The 19,858-nt window shown below is 36.9% G+C and overlaps 2 protein-coding genes across 4 annotated transcripts; one reads left to right on the plus strand and one right to left on the minus strand.

The window, feature by feature from the left end:
- Window positions 1-986: 986 nt before the first annotated feature.
- Window positions 987-1,537, plus strand: LOC110776506 (uncharacterized). The gene is made up of 2 exons (XM_021981063.2): window positions 987-1,458; window positions 1,533-1,537. The coding sequence occupies exons 1-2, from the start codon at window positions 987-989 to the stop codon at window positions 1,535-1,537; spliced, it is 477 nt and encodes a 158-aa protein (XP_021836755.2).
- A 607-nt stretch (window positions 1,538-2,144) lies between these two features.
- Window positions 2,145-19,541, minus strand: LOC110776505 (villin-4). Of its 3 annotated transcripts, XM_021981061.2 has the most exons (25): window positions 19,414-19,541; window positions 19,113-19,321; window positions 16,260-16,385; window positions 14,979-15,078; window positions 14,372-14,440; window positions 13,915-14,151; window positions 13,624-13,801; window positions 12,247-12,379; window positions 11,983-12,145; window positions 11,756-11,903; window positions 11,477-11,577; window positions 10,371-10,526; window positions 8,943-9,011; window positions 8,466-8,534; window positions 8,238-8,375; window positions 7,333-7,461; window positions 6,834-6,981; window positions 6,702-6,712; window positions 5,565-5,705; window positions 4,286-4,411; window positions 4,137-4,202; window positions 3,654-3,978; window positions 3,355-3,551; window positions 2,730-2,908; window positions 2,145-2,640 (listed from the first exon to the last, which is right to left on the minus strand). In XM_021981061.2, the coding sequence occupies exons 3-24, from the start codon at window positions 16,313-16,315 to the stop codon at window positions 2,795-2,797; spliced, it is 2,874 nt and encodes a 957-aa protein (XP_021836753.1). In that variant the 5' UTR covers window positions 16,316-16,385; window positions 19,113-19,321; window positions 19,414-19,541; the 3' UTR covers window positions 2,145-2,640; window positions 2,730-2,794. The 3 variants fall into 3 exon arrangements, with proteins under 3 accessions (XP_021836753.1, XP_021836754.1, XP_056692746.1); XM_021981062.2 differs by having other exon boundaries at window positions 3,355-3,542; window positions 19,113-19,480; XM_056836768.1 differs by having other exon boundaries at window positions 19,113-19,479.
- Between the last annotated feature and the right edge of the window lie 317 nt (window positions 19,542-19,858).

Here is a 19,858-nt window from a genome sequence, read left to right on the forward strand (position 1 = left end):
GCATCACCTCTGTGTCTTATAGTGTGCTTATCAATGGTAAACCTTGCCCTCCCTTCTTTGCAAAGAAAGGTCTTAGACAGGGAGACCCCTTATCTCCTTACCTCTTTGCCCTGGGTATGGAGTATTTGTCTAGAAATTTGCAACTCCTTAAAGATGACCCTGATTTCAACTTTCACCCCAGGTGTGAAAAGCTGAACATCACTGACATGATGTTTGCTGATGATCTCCTGTTATTCTGCAGGGGGGATCTTATCTCTGCTTCAATGTTGTTCCAGAAATTCCAACTGTTCTCTAAAGCTTCAGGCCTGGAAGCTAATCTAGACAAAAGAAATATCTATTTAAGTGGTGTTTCTGAAGTGATCAAAGAGCAGATCCTAGACTGCCTTAAAATCCCCATGGGTGATTTTTCATTTAGATATCTAGGGGTGCCCCTCTCCACTAAAAAGCTCTCATATGTTCAGTGCAAACCATTGGTGGATAAAGTGCTTGCAAGAGCTAAGTGTTGGACTGCCAAACATCTTTCTTATGCTGGTAGGTTACAGCTGGTCAAAACTATTCTGCTTAGTCTTCAATCCTACTGGTGCCAAATCTTTATTCTTCCCAAAAATATCATTAAGGAGATACAAAGTTATTGTAGGCTGTTTTTATGGACTGGTGATATTTCTGCATCTAAGAAAGCTTTAGTCTCTTGGCATAACATTTTCCTTCCTAAGAGTGCAGGAGGGTGGAATGTCAAAGACATGGAAGTTTGGAACAAAGCTGTTGTCTGTAAACTGTTGTGGGGCTCTCACTCACAAGAAGGATAAGTTGTGGGTTAGATGGGTTGATGCCTACTATATGAAAGGCAGAAATCCTACTGATATAACTTACTTGTCCTGTTGCTATGTCATGGGCTTTAAAAAAAAATATTCAGTTGTAGGCTTTTGGTGGATTCTGTAGGGGGGTGGTCAGCAGTTGTGAAGCAGCATTCCTTTTCTATTAAAAGTATGTATCAGTCTCTTACAGGCAACCATCCTAAGGTACCATGGAGGAGAATTTTGTGCAATAACCATTCCACTCCCAAGAGCCAATTCATTCTATGGCTAGCTCTCTGGAGAAGACTTCCTACTCTTGATAGACTGATCAAGTGGAAAGCAGTTGATTCTGACATCTGTGTGTTATGTAATAGTAACATTGAATCTGCAGAACACTTGTTTTTTGAGTGCCCTACTTCTTCCCTGGTTTGGCAGAAGATTCTGAGCTTACTGCAACTTTCTAGACCTACTGGTGGCTTCACTTATGAAATTCAGTGGATGCTTAAGAGTTCCACTGGGGGTAAACATCAACTGCTGATGATATTTTTTGCTGAAAGCATCTATTCCATATGGCTGAATAGAAATGATAGAATTTTCAACCAACATTGTAAACCTCCTACTGAACTCTTTAAAGAGATTCAGTTTAGGGTTGCTGCTAAGGCAGGTGATAAGCTTAGATATTTATTAATTACTTGAGCTTAGTGGTTAAGTAGTGTACTTCTTGCTGCTGTTGGACAGTGTAGTTTTGATCTGATTTGTAAAGGTTGTTGGGCCTACTTCTATTTTGGTAATAAAATCCCTTTAATTGCTAAAAAAAAATTATCTATTGAGAAAAATTATTCAAAAGCTTTGTTTAGTTCGACTTATCTTGACAAAATAAGTTTTTTTTTTTTTTGAAGGGAAATAAATTTACATAATATAATTTCAACAAAAATAAGTTTTTTCGGACATTTTCACAAACAAATCAGTTTATTTCAGACAAAATAAGTTTTTTTTTTCAAATAAAATAAGTTCTGAAAATTCATATAAGTTCAGATAAATTCAGTTAAATTCAGATAAGCTCAGTCAAAATAAGTCCAATAGGACAAAGCCAAACAACCATTAATATTTATCTCTTTTATTATACTAGTTGTTGGATCACGCTAACGCCAACAAATTAGAATCAATTAGCAAAACAAATCATATAATTACACCAGAGATCGGTCCGGAGAAATGGACCCCTACTAGGCATGGCGCCCAAAAAAACAAACTCGCAGATTATAATCCAAACTCCAAAGCATATTCAATTATTCAGACTAATTTTATGACAAGAATACAAGATTACTAGTAGTAGCAACAGCAATAAGAAGGTATCCGAAAATCTGCATCGATTATTCTGACCGGACAATAATAGAGAAATTCAGCATCTATGGTACTGTAGTTATGAATTTTTCACACATTATTATAAATAATGGACTAGATTTTTACACTCTTCTGTACAAAGTACAAACCATTAACCCCTTGGCTCTTCAGTACGACCTAAACGGCACTGACGTTGAAAATCCTATAATCCCTCTTCAATCAGTCTTTGAACGAAGACTCCGATGGAATTTAAACAAAAATGCAAGCTCACAACCATGCTGTGACCCTAAAGAATATGACAGAACTAAAATGAAGGAATCGAGACTAAGTACCTAACCACCCGCTCCATGCAGGGGGGTCAGGGTAAAAAATATATTTGGACAAACAAATTAGCTAAGTAAGAACCCCATCTATTACGAAAAAGAAAAAGATATAAGTTATTGGGAGCTGAAGCAGCCTAAAAACACTGATGCTGTCCCTTCACACCAACATGAATGAAGTTTCACTGCACAAAAAAATAAACCGATAGTCAGAATTACTGACAAGCAGCAACAAAAATCACAAAAAACTGTAAAGGGAGTTCATAGTTCATACAGATTTCATAAGGCAAGATCCTTCAACACGCAATTCCAGGAAAAACTGAGACCTGTTGAACATACTTAAAACAAGTGCAACGCCATTTTCAGCTTATTCTGTTTCCACTTTGGTTGCTTATAGAAAGTTTCTTTTGGCATCCCGAATTTCTCCTTGAACTCCGCAGCAGAGAGGTAAGTCTGCACAGAATATGCAAGTGTCAACTGTCAACTCATATGATGAATGAACTTGGTACTTATTTGGGTTACTATTACAATACTACCTCCATTTCATAATGTTCTTTACGGCAAATATTAAGACAAAAGAAAAGTGTGTAAAAAGGTGGATGTATCATGTATGCAATAGAATATGGATAAAGTGAGAGAGGGAGTGTAAAAAGGTGAATGAATGTCAGAAAAAATGAATAAAAAATAAGAGAAAGTGAGTGGAAAGTGATAAATGTTGTGGGGTAAAAGAGGTAAGATAGTAAAGTTTCATGCCCAAAAATAGAATAAAAGCACAATGTAAAGAACATTATGAAACAGACTAAAACGGAAAGTGTAAAGATCATTTTGAAACGGAGGTAGTATTAGATAAGGTTAGATGGAATGCTCAAACAAGCAATAAGAAAACAGAAGAGACAGACCTCCCGCTTAGTGACATCAATATCAGGAAGAGGATCAGTTGATATTGTCTTCAGACGTTCATACGGGTATATTGTGAGTCCCTCCTCATCTTCAGCGTCATTCTCCTTAGAATCCTCTTGTATGCTGCCCATGGAATTCTCCTTTGAAAGTGACTCCGGTGTTGGTGTCGATGTTTCTTTAGGGGATTCTGCATTCACTTTAGCATAGAAACAAAGGAGTTCTTACAATTTTGACACAGAAGATTAAAGTTCTACAGTAATATATAATATATCAACACAGAAACTTTAAAGATGCTCACCTTTACGAGAGCGGGGTATAATAGGTTCTCGTGGAGTTTGCTCAAAAGTTGAAGTAAGTGCTGCAATAGCAGCAGCTTTTGGAGCTAGATTAGCAGAATCTGGGGTGACTGATTTTGGATAAAGCTTTCTAACAGTTGGAGGTGGTGTAGAAAGATTCCTGGTATTTTGGCTTTCAAAAGTAGCAGCAAGTGCGTTAAATGCAGGAGACCTGCCTCTCACTCTGACACGGTCTGGGCTGAAAGACATACTCCTTGAACGACCCTGTGATTTATCTGGCACACTAGACCTTCCCCCATAGGATGTAGGTGTTCTCCTCTTTGGTTTCTGGGTACGCATCAAAAATACAATCAGACTATACATTAAACAGGATCACAAGATAAAGCATCAACCACTTAGTATGCAAGTTATAGAATTCAACAGTGACAATTGTAATATCTGTCCAAATGAAATATAACGAGGATGGATCACTGAAGGATACTTACATTCACAGAAGGGGTCCCTCCGTTCTTTAGTGATGCTAATTTCCTCTGGAATGAGTTTCCATGAATCTGTCCAAAAACAAACAGTAAGATTTGACTGCAGATTTTGAGATTCTGTTGTCCATCGTGCAAAAATAACTAGAAATACTCACAGTAGATTTTTCTGAGTCCCATGTGAAAAAGCGAGTGAAGAAAGGGGGTTCGCTCCCTTCCATGACCACGTATACAGGCACTTTAGGGGAGAGCTTCTCTAGAAGAAAATCACGCTCCACGAATTTCTGTCACCAACCATGAATAGAGTTTAGAAGTACCACAAGTAACAAACCTTGATAGGTTACAGGTAATTAGTTATAATTTAGCATTTTGAACAACATTCTAGTTAAATTGAGGCTTTGTTCTTTTCACCTTGAGCAAATAAGTTTTTCGGAAAAATAAAATTCAGAGAAGGCTACCCAAGTTAAGTTCACAACTAAAATAACAACTGATAAGTTCCAATAAGTAGTTCAGATGCGTTCCAACAAATAACAAGTTCAGACAGGTAAAAGTTTCAGAACAAAACCTAAGAGGTACCTTTTTTTTTTTGAAGGTACCTAAGAGGTACCTCAAAGCTGAGTATAAAGAAAACACCACAATGAAGCTACTGCAGAAAAAGGCCAAATGAAGGGGGAGATAATCAACCCCTCAAACTTAGAAAATCTTAAGACACACACAACGCATGGAGCTATGCTGGTCTGTGGTCAAGGGAGTGGCAAATTTCAAGTGAAAAGAACGAAACCTAAGATGACATAACTCAGAGCTGAGTGGAAAAAAAAACCCCACCATGATGTGCCACAAAAAGGACCAACAGAAGAGAGAGAGAATCGACCCCAAAAGTTGGAATAATATTAAGACACTCAATGCATCGAGCTATGCAGGTCCAGAGTCAGGGAAGAGGCAGCAACATAATAATACAAAATCTAAGGTCATGAAGAAGATGAAGGCCTTTTCTTGCACATACAGCTTGTTTGGACAGACTCAACATAAATAACAATAAGAGCTCTCTGGATGAACACATTCTGTACTTAGAGATGAAGAAACTGGATACATTTAGCATAGTTAGCTACTTTTTCATAACAAGGCAGAGATTTTATGAGAAAGTGTGAGCTAACTCCCAATAGCCCTTCTTCTGGTTGCATTTGTAGATTAATTATATTAGCTTTTGAAGAAGCAAGGGAGAAAGTTATATATGTCGGCCGGATCTAAATGCTTGGCCATTCTCTAGATTTCAGTATGACAAGAATAACATGTTCCCAAATACTTACTTCTTATAATTGTGAATGTTTTTGGGATAATAGGGTCTCTTAATTACAAAAACAGTATTGCAACAGTTCAAGACAATCTGCAGTGAAGTCAAAGCAACAAATAGCTCCTTGCAAAATAAGAAATTCTTACTTCCCCAATTGTCAGAGCTTGTATTTTGGTCTTGGAATCCACTTGTTGTCCAACCCACACAAAGATATCCGAGTGACAATCCAATATAAATATATCTTCAGTCATTAGATCATCCTGAGAGAAGTTATATATTTCTACCACCTGTGATTAACGTCCAATTAGCAGAAATTTCATTGAAACAAAAACCAACAATATGAAGAAATCACTGTGATGCATCATAAAGTGATCAATTCACCACAAATTCAGTGACTAAAAGTTATTTCTCCGCGCTTGTAGATATTGTCATGGAACGAAACCATAAAAGAAGTGAGTCTTCCCTCAAAAGAAGCCTATATTCCCTATTTCACAAATCTTCGGTACTGTTTACTCCATTCAGAGTCCAAGATTATAATCAAACGCCACATAATGTCGTCCTCAGACTAGTTGATGACCTTTGAAGGGTAAAGAAATGCAAACCACCGCATCAAGTTCTCTCAGATTTTAGTTTTTAGAACTAAATGTGCTTCTAAATTCAGGTAATAATATTTCTTTAAAAGATAATAAAGCAGCTCAGAAAATACTATATCAAATTACAACACAGCAGACCACTATAAAGGCAAACACAGGAACACACATTTTAAAGGACATCTCACTTTCACTGGTGTGGGTTGAAGGGTGCAGAAGATTACTCCAGTCTGAAACAACAACAACAAAAACAACAATATCACCTCAATCCCAATGATGAGGTCGGCTACATAAACCAAGATTTTATCTCCTGTGGTCGTCAACCATGATCCTCTCCTTCCATTCCCTTCTATCAAGTGTCAAATATTCCTGTAACCTAACTTCTTCATATCATTCTTAAATCCTTCCATCCAAGTCATCTCCAGTTTTCCTCAGCTTCTTATATGATCCCCATGATCCCAGCCCTCTACTTTCCTTACCGGGAGAATCTTCTAATCCCCGTCTTATATGCCCAAACTAGCTATGTGTTGAAGGTGCAGAAGATTACTCCAGTAGTCCAGTATGATACATGTGAACATTTTTCTAGTCCAATATTGGAGCAGTAAACCACTAGCTTAATCAGAAAAAGTGAACTATAACAGAAAACATTGAAATAATAGTGCTTCACACGATAAAGCTACAAAATATACGCACCTTTAAATCTCCTGCAGATCAGCAGCAATTCACCAACCGTCAATGAAACCGCAGGAAAACAGGAGAAGTCAGTGGAAATATAAAATACGCTGAACCAAATAAAACAAAAATACTGAATAATATGCTAAAAACCTTTAGAGAAATGGCAAGAAAATAAATGAGGATCGCTTTCAGGTTGTCTAGCAGTCTTCTGGCTTGGATATTCGGTTTTCTCTCCTAACAACAGCCAGAATGGTTCAGACTCTGATCCTTCTTTTTGTGTTTTGCACTGCAAGTTTGGCTGCAGAAAATACCATGTACACTTGAATAAATCGTTGTCTGTATGACTACAAACCCAAAGGAACAAAAATCTAAGCATTTTACTCCTCAATACCCAGCTAGTGAAAAGAAAAAGTGGTTAACACCCCCAAAATCCAAATGGTGCAAAAATATCATCTTGCAACTGTAAAAGATAAACTTGAAATATAAAGTATGAAAGTTCCAAGCAAATGAATTCCCCCAAACTATAATTATAAGCCAATATTATGTTAACTAACTAAATAACAAGGGGTCACCACAAGTTCAAGAAACAGTTTTATTCTCTCCCTTCATTTAGAAGGTAGAGTGGAGTAGAAGAGAGAGATTTCCGAACCTTGATGATATCCAACTGCCTCTCAACAAGTTCCTGATTCTCTGCTGACGTGAGATTTCCAGACCATGAAAATACAGTTGAGCCACTATGTAGTATGTAACTGTATGACGAATTTAAAGATGATGGAACCTGGAGGAATTTACCATGATTAGTTAAAAGTCAAAACATAAAACAAGAAATAGGCAGGTGATAATGTAAAAAGAAATTGCAGGACATTAATTAGATTATAGTTGTTGAAAGCACCTCCTCACTCAGTCACACCCACCTACCACCTCTTCGGCCCCTCCCCTCCCATGCCCCAATAAAAATAAGAGGTACTCGAGAAATGATACCCCTAAAAAGGAGTTGCAAAAGCTCTAAATTAGAAAGAAGACTTTCCTCTGCTCCAGCTCAATACATCACATGAATCACATCCTCACACTCAGAAAAGAAATTCTATCAATCTTTAAAACACAATCTTCTTCTCATGTTTAGGGGTAGAACATACAGGAATATCTCATTGCCTTTAATTACAACTTCATTATAAACCGATGTTAGGTCAAAGGTTGGGCTGACACCGAACACCATGCCAATTTGGGATTTTACATTACATTAGTTGGTTATAGAAGGAATTAAAAAGCAGAGTTTCCCACTTAAGTGCTTTACTGGGGATATTGCAGGTGCTATGGGAAGTTGCATACTTGCGTTTTCCTTCTCGAGACCTAATGTCAAATTGCTCTTTGAAGACTTTCACACAGAGTTCAAAAGAAAGAGATTTCTTATCTTCTTAAGAACTTGAAACTTTACGTTACTTTTGGGACTTGGGGGGAGTTTTGGAGGTGCCGTTGGAGAAAGGCCGCTGCCTTAAACTTTCTATACGAAAAGCCATAATTATATAAGTAAAGGTAAACAGTAGACATACACACCGGATCTACTTGAATAGCTTGCATATTATCAGGTCCAGAACCCTGAACTCGAAACAAAGCAACTCCATCAGCTGTGTATGTATCATCAGGAATCTCCTTCTCAGCAATGTATTTTTTGTATCCTTCACTGAGTCCACCCTGGTTGAATTGTCACAAAATGTCATGCACAATCAAAGTAGAAAGCTAATGGATATATTGTTGATAAGCTCATAAATTTTGAGTACGCACCTTGAAAACAATAAAGCTTTGAAACACAGCAAAGAACTGGATTGGTTCACTTCCTTCATAAAACCGAGCCTATTTGAAAAGAAAAGAACAGCGCATTGAATGTTAGTTCCAAGTTATATAATCATCATTATCATTATCATTACCCCGTTGCCTCAAAGAGGCTCCTGCAAGAAGCGGGGTAAAGGGGGGGTCGGACGTACGCAACCTTACCTCTGCAATTGCAGAGAGGTTGTTTCCAATTGACCCAAAAGCGATAAAGGGACGTCAACGGGACGACCATCTTATACTTCATGGAAAGGAAGCGAAGAGGTATTAAGAGCCATTTTGATTTAGTCCATTACACAACCAAAAGAAAAAATGAATCTTTGGCTCCATCCGAAATGGAACATAGTTCCAAGTTATATAATAACAAAAATAAACAAGCCTCGTTAGAGAAATGGGGGAAAGTTAAATAACAGTAAAGATTTGATTTGGTACCTGAGTTGGCATAAACTTCATTGTTTCTACCATCTTGCTCGCCAGGGTTGTGGCTGATGTTTGTTCCTCCTGTATGCATATATGACATGCATGATTAGCGCAAAGCAAGGAGACAATCACTAGGCTACAGAATGCTAAGGTTCTTCTGTATGTGTGTTTTTGTGAGGATACAAATAGATGCATAATTCAAACGTTAATACCCTCGTACATGGAAAGGTCCCCATGAGAACCACCCTGGATTTAAAACCAATTTAGATCGTTTTAACAAACAACCCTTATTTCATTTGTGTTCAGATAAAAATCATATCCACCTTTTCCCCAATTTTTAAATCTGGTAATTTAGTAGTCCTGGACGTGAAAAGAGAAGATCCCAGAGACTCCAGACCCCAGAGCCCAGAACAAAGGCTAGATAGTAGCCAGCCATGAGGTGTTCTGCAAGCCCATATCAACACCCCTTACCCTGCACCATCCCTCTTCTTTCGTGTATCCCTCGCCTCTATCTCCTTATCATCGTCCCCCTTCCCCACCCTTACGGCCTTACCACCACATGACTGACCATAGTCACACTGGATGGCCACTAGACCTACCCTTCCTCCACCTCCACCCCTCCAGCCCAAAAATCATCCCAGTCTCCAACCATTGTCCCTACTGAAAAAAAAAACCTCCATATTCCCCCTCATGATCCTCCCCAAATAAAGGTTATTAGCCCTCCCTTTCTCCTACCTTCTCCATTGCCCCTACCCTTTTTAATTGTCCTCTGCCTATGGTCGCCCTCTCCCCTTCTTCTCAAGAAGTGAAGCAATTGTTAAGTTATGCCTTTGATCCTATTGTGGATTGAAGAATTGTGAAAGAAACATCCCATCATGATGGTTTATGGCTGTCCAACTGATCGAGCCACGGTAACTAAGCGGGCGGAAGTAACAGTGAGTTGGAACTTATGCAGGGCAGTCACAATGGTGGTCGGACGGTTTTCAGTTTTGGCTTGATTTTGATATTAACGTCCGAGAATACTGCAGCTTTATGTTATGATACTTTTTGGTTCTCGTGGGAGCTAATTGTTAAGGGTTCATATGTCTTATATAAAGACGTTATTGAGAGTTATAATACGTAAGTAGTGTTTCTCGGCTTTCTCCGATGGGAATTATAATACGTAAGCCATTAAGATTTGCCTGAAATAATGGAATATAAGGTGAAGAGAATAGAGTCTCCACTGGCCCTCAAATTCATAACAGCAATGCTACACAATAATCAGTCATCTTCCAGAATAAACATCATTTATAAGTCTAATATGAACTGACGGTTGAACAGTTGCTATTTATCAATGAGATGTGCCATTTCATTTTCCAAAATATACTTCTAATAAAAGATACCTTGGAAATATCCAAAAAAGTTAGTGACGGCTAAAATACAGAATTGGTAGATAGTAACCTCAATGCTTTGCTTGCCAAACCATGTCCCAATAAGATGCTCCTCCTTATCTTCTCCTGGGTATGAATACTGAAAGATGTAGCAATCTCCACTGTAGAACTTCGATTGTTCAGAAGCAGAAAGGAGATTCTTCTTACTGTCATTTACTCTCCAAACCTGTACAACCATGGTAAATAAAAACATTAGAAACTGAATTAAGATTATCTACCACAGGAGACTTACAGCAGAAGCAGCAAAGGTGGGCATAGAAAAAGTAGTTTGGTGGCAAATACAGTATTGGCAGAAGTGACACCAATGAAGGTCTTAGTATTGCACACTGATGCCATTACAGAAAAAATTCAAATTTGGGCAATTTTCATATCGTTAATGTAATTGAACTGAAAATCGACTTTGCTTATCTGTCCTTCGGTTCTTTCAATTTGGCAAATAGCTTTAGCTAAGTTTAGATTGTGTGGGTCCATCCTTGTGCTGTGAGAAAGAATTTTAAAGCTTGGAAAAGAAGGATGAAGGTTGGCTGGATGAATTATTGAAAATGGCCAATTTGGTGAAGCACTTGGAAAGAATTAAAGTATCTTTTGGAGGCTTTTGTATACTCTTTTGGAGGCTTTTGTATACCTGAAAAATACTTGATGTTTCTAGATTTTTGTAGATAAATTATTATACTGATAGCTGAGGGCTTGAGCTGTCTTCCAATCAGCTCTACTTCTGTATTTAGTCTTTCTAATACGAGTATGTCTTTATTACTTAAGAAAAAGATATTGTAATTGGCTAATTGAGTGTTTAGATATGTTTACAAAATGCTGTTTTTTAAACGTACTCCCAAAATAAGAATGTCAAAAAACCAGCAAACAAGTCAACCTGAAACAAATATACACTTGAAATAGTTGAAAACAAATTAACATAAAAGGTACATGCAAAAATCTTTCATTGACAAGTATATATTTTATGAGTACTTTTTACCAACACATGTGATAAATACGTAATAATTGACAAGTCCCCATGTTCAAAAAATTGAGTAATGACAAGTCACAATGTCAAACGCTCACTAAGAACTTGTACCCTGTCAACTGATGAATAACAATAAATGGCATCCATATATCATATACCTGCAAATGTCCCGTGCAGTCAATGTATACTTGAGGCTCATCTTTTGCAGGTTCAGCTTTCACAAGGCCCTTCACATTGACACCCTGACGTTTGAGAAGAGCTGGACAGACAAAGAAGAGTTGAATGTTTCAAATACCAAAAGGTAAACAAAAGGTGAAATTCTGAAGAAGAAAAAAAACGTTATTCAAACGGAGTGAACAAAGTGCTATCTTGTGGCGCAAGAGCCTGTTTATCAATTGCATATCAGATAACTATAGCAAAAAATCCCAATCACCTACCAGCAACCTTGCCTCTTCCATCTTCAGATACAGCAACCTCAGCAGTTGGAGGCCATGAATCAAATTTTGTTTTAAAGGCCACTGTTTCAAATCCCTCAATTACACGGATTACATGAGACTTTGGACGATCAAGGCTACGAAGCAATTCCTATTCAACAACGACAAGCGAATCAAAAATGGTTTCCCGTATCGAAATAGTAAAAGAGAGCACGAGGATCAGAATTTACATCTGCTGCTCCACTTGCACTTTTTCTCTCATCAAGAGTGGTAGTTCTTCCAATCCATACAAAAACCTCAGCACCACAGTCCAGAATATAGCATTTGTTTGTATTCAGCACATCCCTTGTTAAAGAATCAGCTTCTTCTACTTCTGCCTGTCCCTTCTCAACGCTTAATAAGGAAATAGATAAAAACACAAAAGAAGATTCAATTGGTTGTAAAGCCAAAATATTTACATGAGAACCAAAAGCAATATTATGAATAAACCTTACCGGAAAAGCTTAGGAGTAGTAGGATCAGCATTCTTGTCACCTTCACTAGCTGTTTTCCTTGGTAGTGGAGCAAAACCACCAAAAAAGCCCCAGAATTCACCAGATTCAGCATCAGCCATTAGTTTCCCATCCTCTGTAAAAGCATTGCAGCACACATTCAGAACCAACCACAAGTTACAACATTATCTTTTAGAGGAGTTGAATTTTCTTATAAAAAGAAAATTTGTTTCAATAGTCAAGTAAAAATTACAGAAGTAGAAGACAGGGATTCGAAAAATTGAGAAATTAAAATATAAAACTTGAATCATCTTGTACATTAGTCAGGGACATTCCAAAAAAAGCAACTTAGAAAAGAAAGGTGAGTTACTACTCTACTCCGCAAAAAAAAATGAAGAGACTCCATTTCAGAAGATACTGTCATAGTATCATTCCTTTCCACCCACCACATGACAAATATGAATAGCAGAGGATTTTCCACCATCTATGACTATGAAAACTCATATGGAGAACCTACAACTGCTATTACTCCAGTCATATCAGGACAGATCCAAGAGAATAAGAGATCCTTGCAGCTCAAAAAAAATATGCCGCTAAATAAGTAGCAAGCTTACAATACAAGAAAAACACTTGAGATTTACTTTCAGACTTCAGTAAAAACACATCACACATAGGCAACCCTGTCTCTTTGGGCCACTAAACCTTTACTGTTGTCATCTGTACTAAGTTTATGCAAAAAGGTGGTTCAAGTAAAAGCCTTCGCGTGGGGCATTAAAGTTGCAAATATAGGCACAGACAAAAAGGCAAGAGTTAGGAGTGTTTTGTTGGAATCAGCAGACAAGGCAGAGGAACCTTGAAGAAAAACACCAAAGAAGGCCTAGGCCTACAAGATGTAAATTCTTCCAATATACAGAAGATACCTCCTAAAAAGGATATTCCGGGAAGAATACCACCATTTACCATCAGAAAGAGTAGAGCAATCAAAGAAAGGCAACAAAGATAAGAATGGAGAAGAGCTGCTCCCATGCACATACACCATTTTTCCATCCCCTACCTTAAACTTGACAAGGAAAAGAATAAAACATGATATAAACTTCCATGGGCTTGTACATGCTTGTGATAGCTTTGTGCAGAAGGAATATTCCCACTAAAGAGAATAGTATTGCTACCCATCAAGCCAAACCTATACCTCTATCTTTGAGATAGCATACAATGTACCATGATGCAGGTACAATGATTCTAAGATACTTAAGATACAACACAATTAGTAACCTGATGTCGTCGTTTATTTTTATTTTTATTTTTATTTTTTTGAAACTTGATGTCATCGTTTATAGATATGAGATTTCAGGGTTCATCCATTACAGAAAATACACTTACCGATTGCAGCTATGTCACATTTTCCATGATGATTGTTGTCCTTGATATATTGAACAACTTCCAACGCTTTAGCTCTCTCTTGAATGGAAGAGTTGGAGCCATTAAATTGAAAGATTTTAGATTCAGTGTCCAAAACGAATATATCATCGTGATTTAAAGAAGATCGGGCACAAGAAACCTGCAAGCACAGTATCATCTTATCAGACAAAAAGATGCAGCATGTGGCATGTCAAATGCACTTATTATTATTTCAGCAGTCCACCATCAAATCAGAGAAGGTCATTAACTTGCCTCGTTTACATGAACTACATGTTTCCCTCTACAGACATAAAGGCGTGATTTGTATTCTTCAGCTTCATGATGCTTGAATCCAGATGCAACTCCTCCTTCCAGGGGAATAATACATGGTTTAAAATATGAAAGAAACTTCTCCGTTTCATGGCCCTGTACCTCTCTATATTGAACAGCACGACCTCCCAAAGCAGCATCTAGCTCCACAGTTTTGACAGCTGCAGCACCAGATTCATCCTATTTGACGAAAATCAAGATCTAGAACTTTAAATATAATCCGCATCCCACAAAAAGCTATGTAAAAATCTTTATATAGTGAACTTTTAGGCGAATTACACGGTCGAGAATTTCAACTTTTCTTGTCAACAGTTGTTTCAAAATGTGGGTAAACCTGAATATTGGTATTAAATAAAAATTAATTTATATGATGAATAGAAAAAATTAGATAGAGACTTACTTGAGAAGTATCTTTACCAAGCCAATAATGTATATCTTGACGCAATGCACCACTCTTTAATGCTGTTGTCTAATAAAGCAAGAAGAAACAAATATAAGGGTTTGTAAACTACAAATTACCTGGGAAAAAAACATGCAGTCAAACAAAGCTATAGAAGTGCAAAAGAAAACTCCAAGATACTCAGAGCAAATATCATAAATACCAGAAGAAAGCAGGAAATATTAGCATATAAATGAGTCGAAAATGATAAAGGTCGCAACATGCGACCTTTAAGCCGTGTCACAATGATGACATGGCATGCTTATGTGTCATGATTTAAATTGGAAATTAAAATATTTAACTTATATTATCTATTATACTTGTTATAAAAAAAAGTAGAAAAATCTTAATATTCTAATTTGTTTCTTTATTCATATCGACTACCTTATTTACATATTTCATAGTAGAAATATTGCATTGATAGTAAAAATATTATAATGACGTGTATCCTACGTGGCGCCTATATGTACCAATTAAACTGCGACACGTAAGATTGCGACAACTAAATGTTGTCGCAACTTGCGACCTTTATCATCGCCCTAAATGAGTTGTCACTTGGAATCTTTACCTTCAAAACAATGTAAGAATCTCCTGAATAAAATTTTCCATAAGAAGAGTTCGGGATGCGTACAGGACGAAAATTCTCAATGCGCCATATTTCCAATCCTCTACAAGTTGTCAAGGAAATAGAAATAACAATATAACTGGTATATAGCATGCATCTTGTCCTGGTTTCTCATCACATAGACCATGTAATATGACATCAACTGCTAACAGAACAGGTAACAGATTCTAGCTCATGGGAGAATGGGAATCCAAAATCTCCAATTCCAACAAACTATGTTCTAAATTTCTAATTGGCTTATATTGATAAAATACACGGTTCTAAAAAATCCAAGATTACGATGGACACCTGGGCTTTGCCATAAAAGGCTCTGTCTATACATTTCACTTGGGATCGGATATGGATGCTATTTGGGCACATGTTTGCAGGACTTTTACAAAAGTCTCTTCAGCTGATCCACAAAGGATTGTGGAGATTAGTTATGTCAAGTTGTGTCCTTAATTTTGAATGTACATTTTCCCTCCCTGCTATAACACATTAATATCTTCCTTTCTCATCCAATACATAATCTGCTTTGAACGTATCGTAAGCTCTATTCTCTCAGTTTATAAACAATGTCATTTAGCTTTCCATCTTAACTGTGATGATAAATATCTCTTGAATTTTATTTATTAAATTTATGTGAGTTGATAGATTTGTATTTAAAAAAACTTTCATCCTTTTCTTTAAGAGGAATATATAGTCAAAGTTCGACCTCAAACAACAAAACAACACTCATTCAGAAATGGAGTATTAAACATTGCTTCATCGTTTAGGTGCTTAATTAAGATGTGGCTAATTGTTGAAAAGCATGCTCTATTAATCATACTTTGTGGGGTTTATAATGGAGCTAATGTTTGTTGTAACAACAATTGTTTCATGAAGCTTGTTTTTTCATTCTTGACTTCAATACAAGAGCATCAGGATACTTTCTCATACTATTAATAATGACTGACTGCTGTAGGTCACCTGGCATTAGCATGTTTTATTATATTATGTATTTTCATCTTGACCACGAGTATAATAGCTTTGTATTTCTGCATATGTTTTTGTGGCAAACTAAACCTAAAATCATAATAACAATTAACAACAACAGATATAAGTCAAGTTGAGAAAAAACAAGTTCGACACGGCAAAAATAAGTTGAAATCCCTAAAATGGTAAAGTAAGTCATAGTTGAATAAGATATTAAAGCAACTTAAAAATGAAGCAGGCACTCTAAAATATTAATAAGATAAAGGATACGCCTTTTGACCAGCTCCCTGGAATGCTGGATCAAGATCTCTCAGGGAAACTGACATATTGTAAGAAGTAAAAGTTTCAAATATGTCAACAACTAAAAATTTGCCTAAAGTAGCAGGCAAGAGAAACCTGGGGAAAAACCAAAAAAAAAAACATCAGAAATAAGTACCAGCTTCTTTGTGTTTCCTCCCTTTTCCTCCCTTAAAGAGTGCACGAGATTAATAGTACAGTCAAGAAGGAAGAGGAAAGAACGATAGAAATGCCAATATTAACAAAGCACAAAAAAAATAGAACTTTTTAACAAGTAAAACGGACACGGAGTAATCGATAACGTAATACCGATTATCAAAAGAAGGATCAACCTTTCTCACTGTAAATAGGACAATAACTATGCAAAGAGTATAAACAACAAAAGTATACTTCAACAGCTGAATGAAAAATTAATTAAGCTAAAGCAGGAAGTATATAACATAAAAACACAAAGGCCAGGGACTTGTAAGACCTGAAATTGAATCTCCTTAACAATAGCACAGACCACTATAACCAAGTTAATAGGAAGCTTTATCAATAAATTCCGAGCATACCTCTTGTATTGCATATATATTCATTTCAAAATTGAAAAGAACTTTATATGCAGCGTTGACTGCTACAGAACATATGTGTGCTATTAAGATATGTGTGACTATTTGTCTTATAATATCCCATTATAGTACTATCTTCATGGAAAAGTGAGGAACTATTCTGAATCATGTAGATTAGACATCTACCAATATATAGCACGACAGGAATTTGAGACTTTGGCAGCTGGTGCTAACATTATAACTTCAAGGGAGACTAAATGAAGTTGCTTTTCATTTTAGCCACCTCCAAAAGACTAATGAACAGAATTTCAGAGCATAGCAGGATCACTCAGCACTACGCTTCCAAAACCACACTAAAAGTATAAAACTGTGGTTGCTAATCTGGCAAAAGCCCTTTCTGTTTGCACCTCTAGGCTCCAACTTCTATATAAAGATATTTGTAAGGAAGGAATACTCCCTACGTAGTTTGAGACTTAACTTACCAAAAATCTTCCATCCTGAATCAAACTGCTATATTGTAGGAAAAATAAAGTTCGAGGTTTCTCCAGGCAACTCTCCAGGCAACTACCCTCTACCACTATTCAAGTTGGTCTTAACATAAAGCTACAAGCATCTTTCGTGGAGAAATACGTTCCCTTAGAATTTCATCACTAAGACACCAAGAGACAGCCATCCAAAGATATACAATACATACTACGGGGCAAGTCATTCAGAAATTTTGAAAGCCTATCAGGAATGCATCTTCCAGCTGCGAAGTCCAGCACCAAAATTATTTCCTTCAGCAGAAACCATTGGACAGGTCTACAGTTTAGCATCATTAATGACATCAAATCAGCAACCTTTGGCCAAGTTTGTTTGCTGGTGTACTTATCCACCTTGGGTTGCCTGTATAGTTTCTCATGAAGCAGACTTCTTCTCTTCAGATTCAACACAATAGAATGGCTGTCCATGCTAATTGATACTCTATCTTGCATTATACAATTATGCATTGAACAACAAGCTTCGACGTTCCCTAAAACTCTAGTCATATGCACAACACAGGCAGTCTTTAACTCAATGCAGTGCATCTCATGACTTCAGCTAAGTAGCAAAAGGTCATCAAGGCACAAAAGAGAAAACCAAAAACAAATGTCACTATCAAGCAGACACCTTGTTTTCTCACAGACCCGGCATTTAGAATGCTTTCAATGTTTCCATGGAATAGCCCCAGAAATAGCAGCAATTGCAGACCCTTTGATATCAACCCCGACTGAACCCTGGCCTCTGAAGCAAATATATGAATAGAGTCTGGTACAAGCCTAAGCTAGGCCTCCGAAGCCTCAAGAAATGGTAGGAAATGGTGAGACCAACTTCCCAATCCCAACCCCACCCCACCCCCACCCCCTCTGGGAAAAAGATCTGTTTAACAAAACCATGTAATCTACTTCTCAGTAACTTTAATAAGTTCAAGTACAATTTTGAAGCATTACAGTTAGCAGCGTGTAACGAGATGAGAGGTAAGGCATGGCAGACAGCGTGGATAAACTATACCAAATCCACGTATTATAGTAAAAAGACGCAGCAGCAAATCCCAAATCCACAGGTCTTGTAACTTGCAAACAAAAGCAAATGACAGCATCTGGTGGGTACCTAATAATCCAGTTATCCGGAAACAAAACCCTTGGGGAATGGCAACCAAATAGACAATCCTACAAGAATGTCATCCAAATCTCAAGGCAAATGTCATTGGCCGGCGCCCCGACACAGCTTGGCTCTCAATCAGACACAGGCAATGAAAAATGGGAATATACATCTTCGTTCGATCTCGAAAATGCCGAAAATTCTACAACCATCCAATCTAAAGAGACAACATTTCCTTCAAGGCACTGAAATCCACCCCTCTTCCACCACAAAAAATTCAAAAAAAACCCAACTAATTTCATTGAATTCCACACCCATCCAAATACAAATTTGAGCTAAATTACATTCACCCAGGAAACACCCATCTCAATCTAACCCATTCTTTAGATCAGCACAACTCAAACAAATCAAAACCCAAATTCACCAAGAACCCACCTCCCCCCCCCCCCCCCCCACCCCCCACCCTACCCCACCCCAAAAGAGGGGATAAAAGATTAAAATAATACAATATTTAAAATTAGCACAACTTCTAAAAATCCCACAACATATTTACATTTCATAGAACAAATCTATCAAACAATACCCAAAATTTCTTAAAATTAAACAAAATAGAGCATAAAGCTTAAAAGTTAAATGAATAAATCAAATAGATTACCTTATATTAAATGAAGAAGATACAAATCCAAAGCCAAGTCAAAAAAGATTCAACCTATGATGAAGAAATTGTGAAACGGAGAGCTTCAATGGTTTGGGGAAGAGAGAGAAAGTGAAAGAGAGGAAGAGAGAGAAAGGCGTTTGGAGGGAATTATGAGAGTGCCAGGCGTGCCTATCACTAACGGCCCCCACAACAATAACAGAGATGATCTGTTGCAAAATCAAAAATGATTTTAATAATGAAATCTTGATTAATCAGAAATTAAACATATTTTTGGAAATTAAAATCAATGAAAATGTACCCAAATTGATCGATCAGATTTAGAGAGAGAAAGGTTGAAGATGGAGGAAATTAATTAAGGAAAGAAACATGGAAATACATGAACAAACGTGAAATTAATAATTATCTAATTTGCCAATTTGGGATTCTTTTACAGCGAATCATTTACAGATAGGATATTGTTTTTTTTTTTTTTGGTTCAGTGTTATCACGTAAAAAAAACGTTATTACACTCAGGAGGCAGGACAACATAAAAACAGTATTTTTCTTTGTTATTGAAAAAAAAAAAAAAACTCTACATTTAATTTTAGTTTGACACCAAAAAAAAAGTAATATTAAACTTAAACCAAATACTAATTGTGTTAATTGACTTATGAGCTTTTTTTATTTTTTGTTCGCGATGATTTATTATTTACTAGTTTTATATACATGCGATGCATGCGGGAGTATATAAACTTAATAATTGT

The sequence above is a fragment of the Spinacia oleracea genome, chromosome 2 (assembly GCF_020520425.1).
Source record: "Spinacia oleracea cultivar Varoflay chromosome 2, BTI_SOV_V1, whole genome shotgun sequence".
Taxonomy (NCBI): Eukaryota; Viridiplantae; Streptophyta; class Magnoliopsida; order Caryophyllales; family Amaranthaceae; genus Spinacia; species Spinacia oleracea.

What these genes read in the sequence shown, in the direction of transcription:
- LOC110776505 (XM_021981061.2), bottom strand. Translation starts at nt 16,315, where the DNA reads ATGTCAGTTTCCCTGAGAGATCTTGATCCAGCATTCCAGGGAGCTGGT. An exon ending in ACTGCACGGGACATTTGCAG is followed by an intron (nt 10,527 to 11,476) that starts GTATATGATATA and finishes ATGGTTGTACAG; the next exon opens with GTTTGGAGAGTAAATGACAG. An exon ending in TATACCCCGCTCTCGTAAAG is followed by an intron (nt 3,552 to 3,653) that starts GTGAGCATCTTT and finishes TCTATGCTAAAG; the next exon opens with TGAATGCAGAATCCCCTAAA.
- LOC110776506 (XM_021981063.2), top strand. Translation starts at nt 987, where the DNA reads ATGTATCAGTCTCTTACAGGCAACCATCCTAAGGTACCATGGAGGAGA.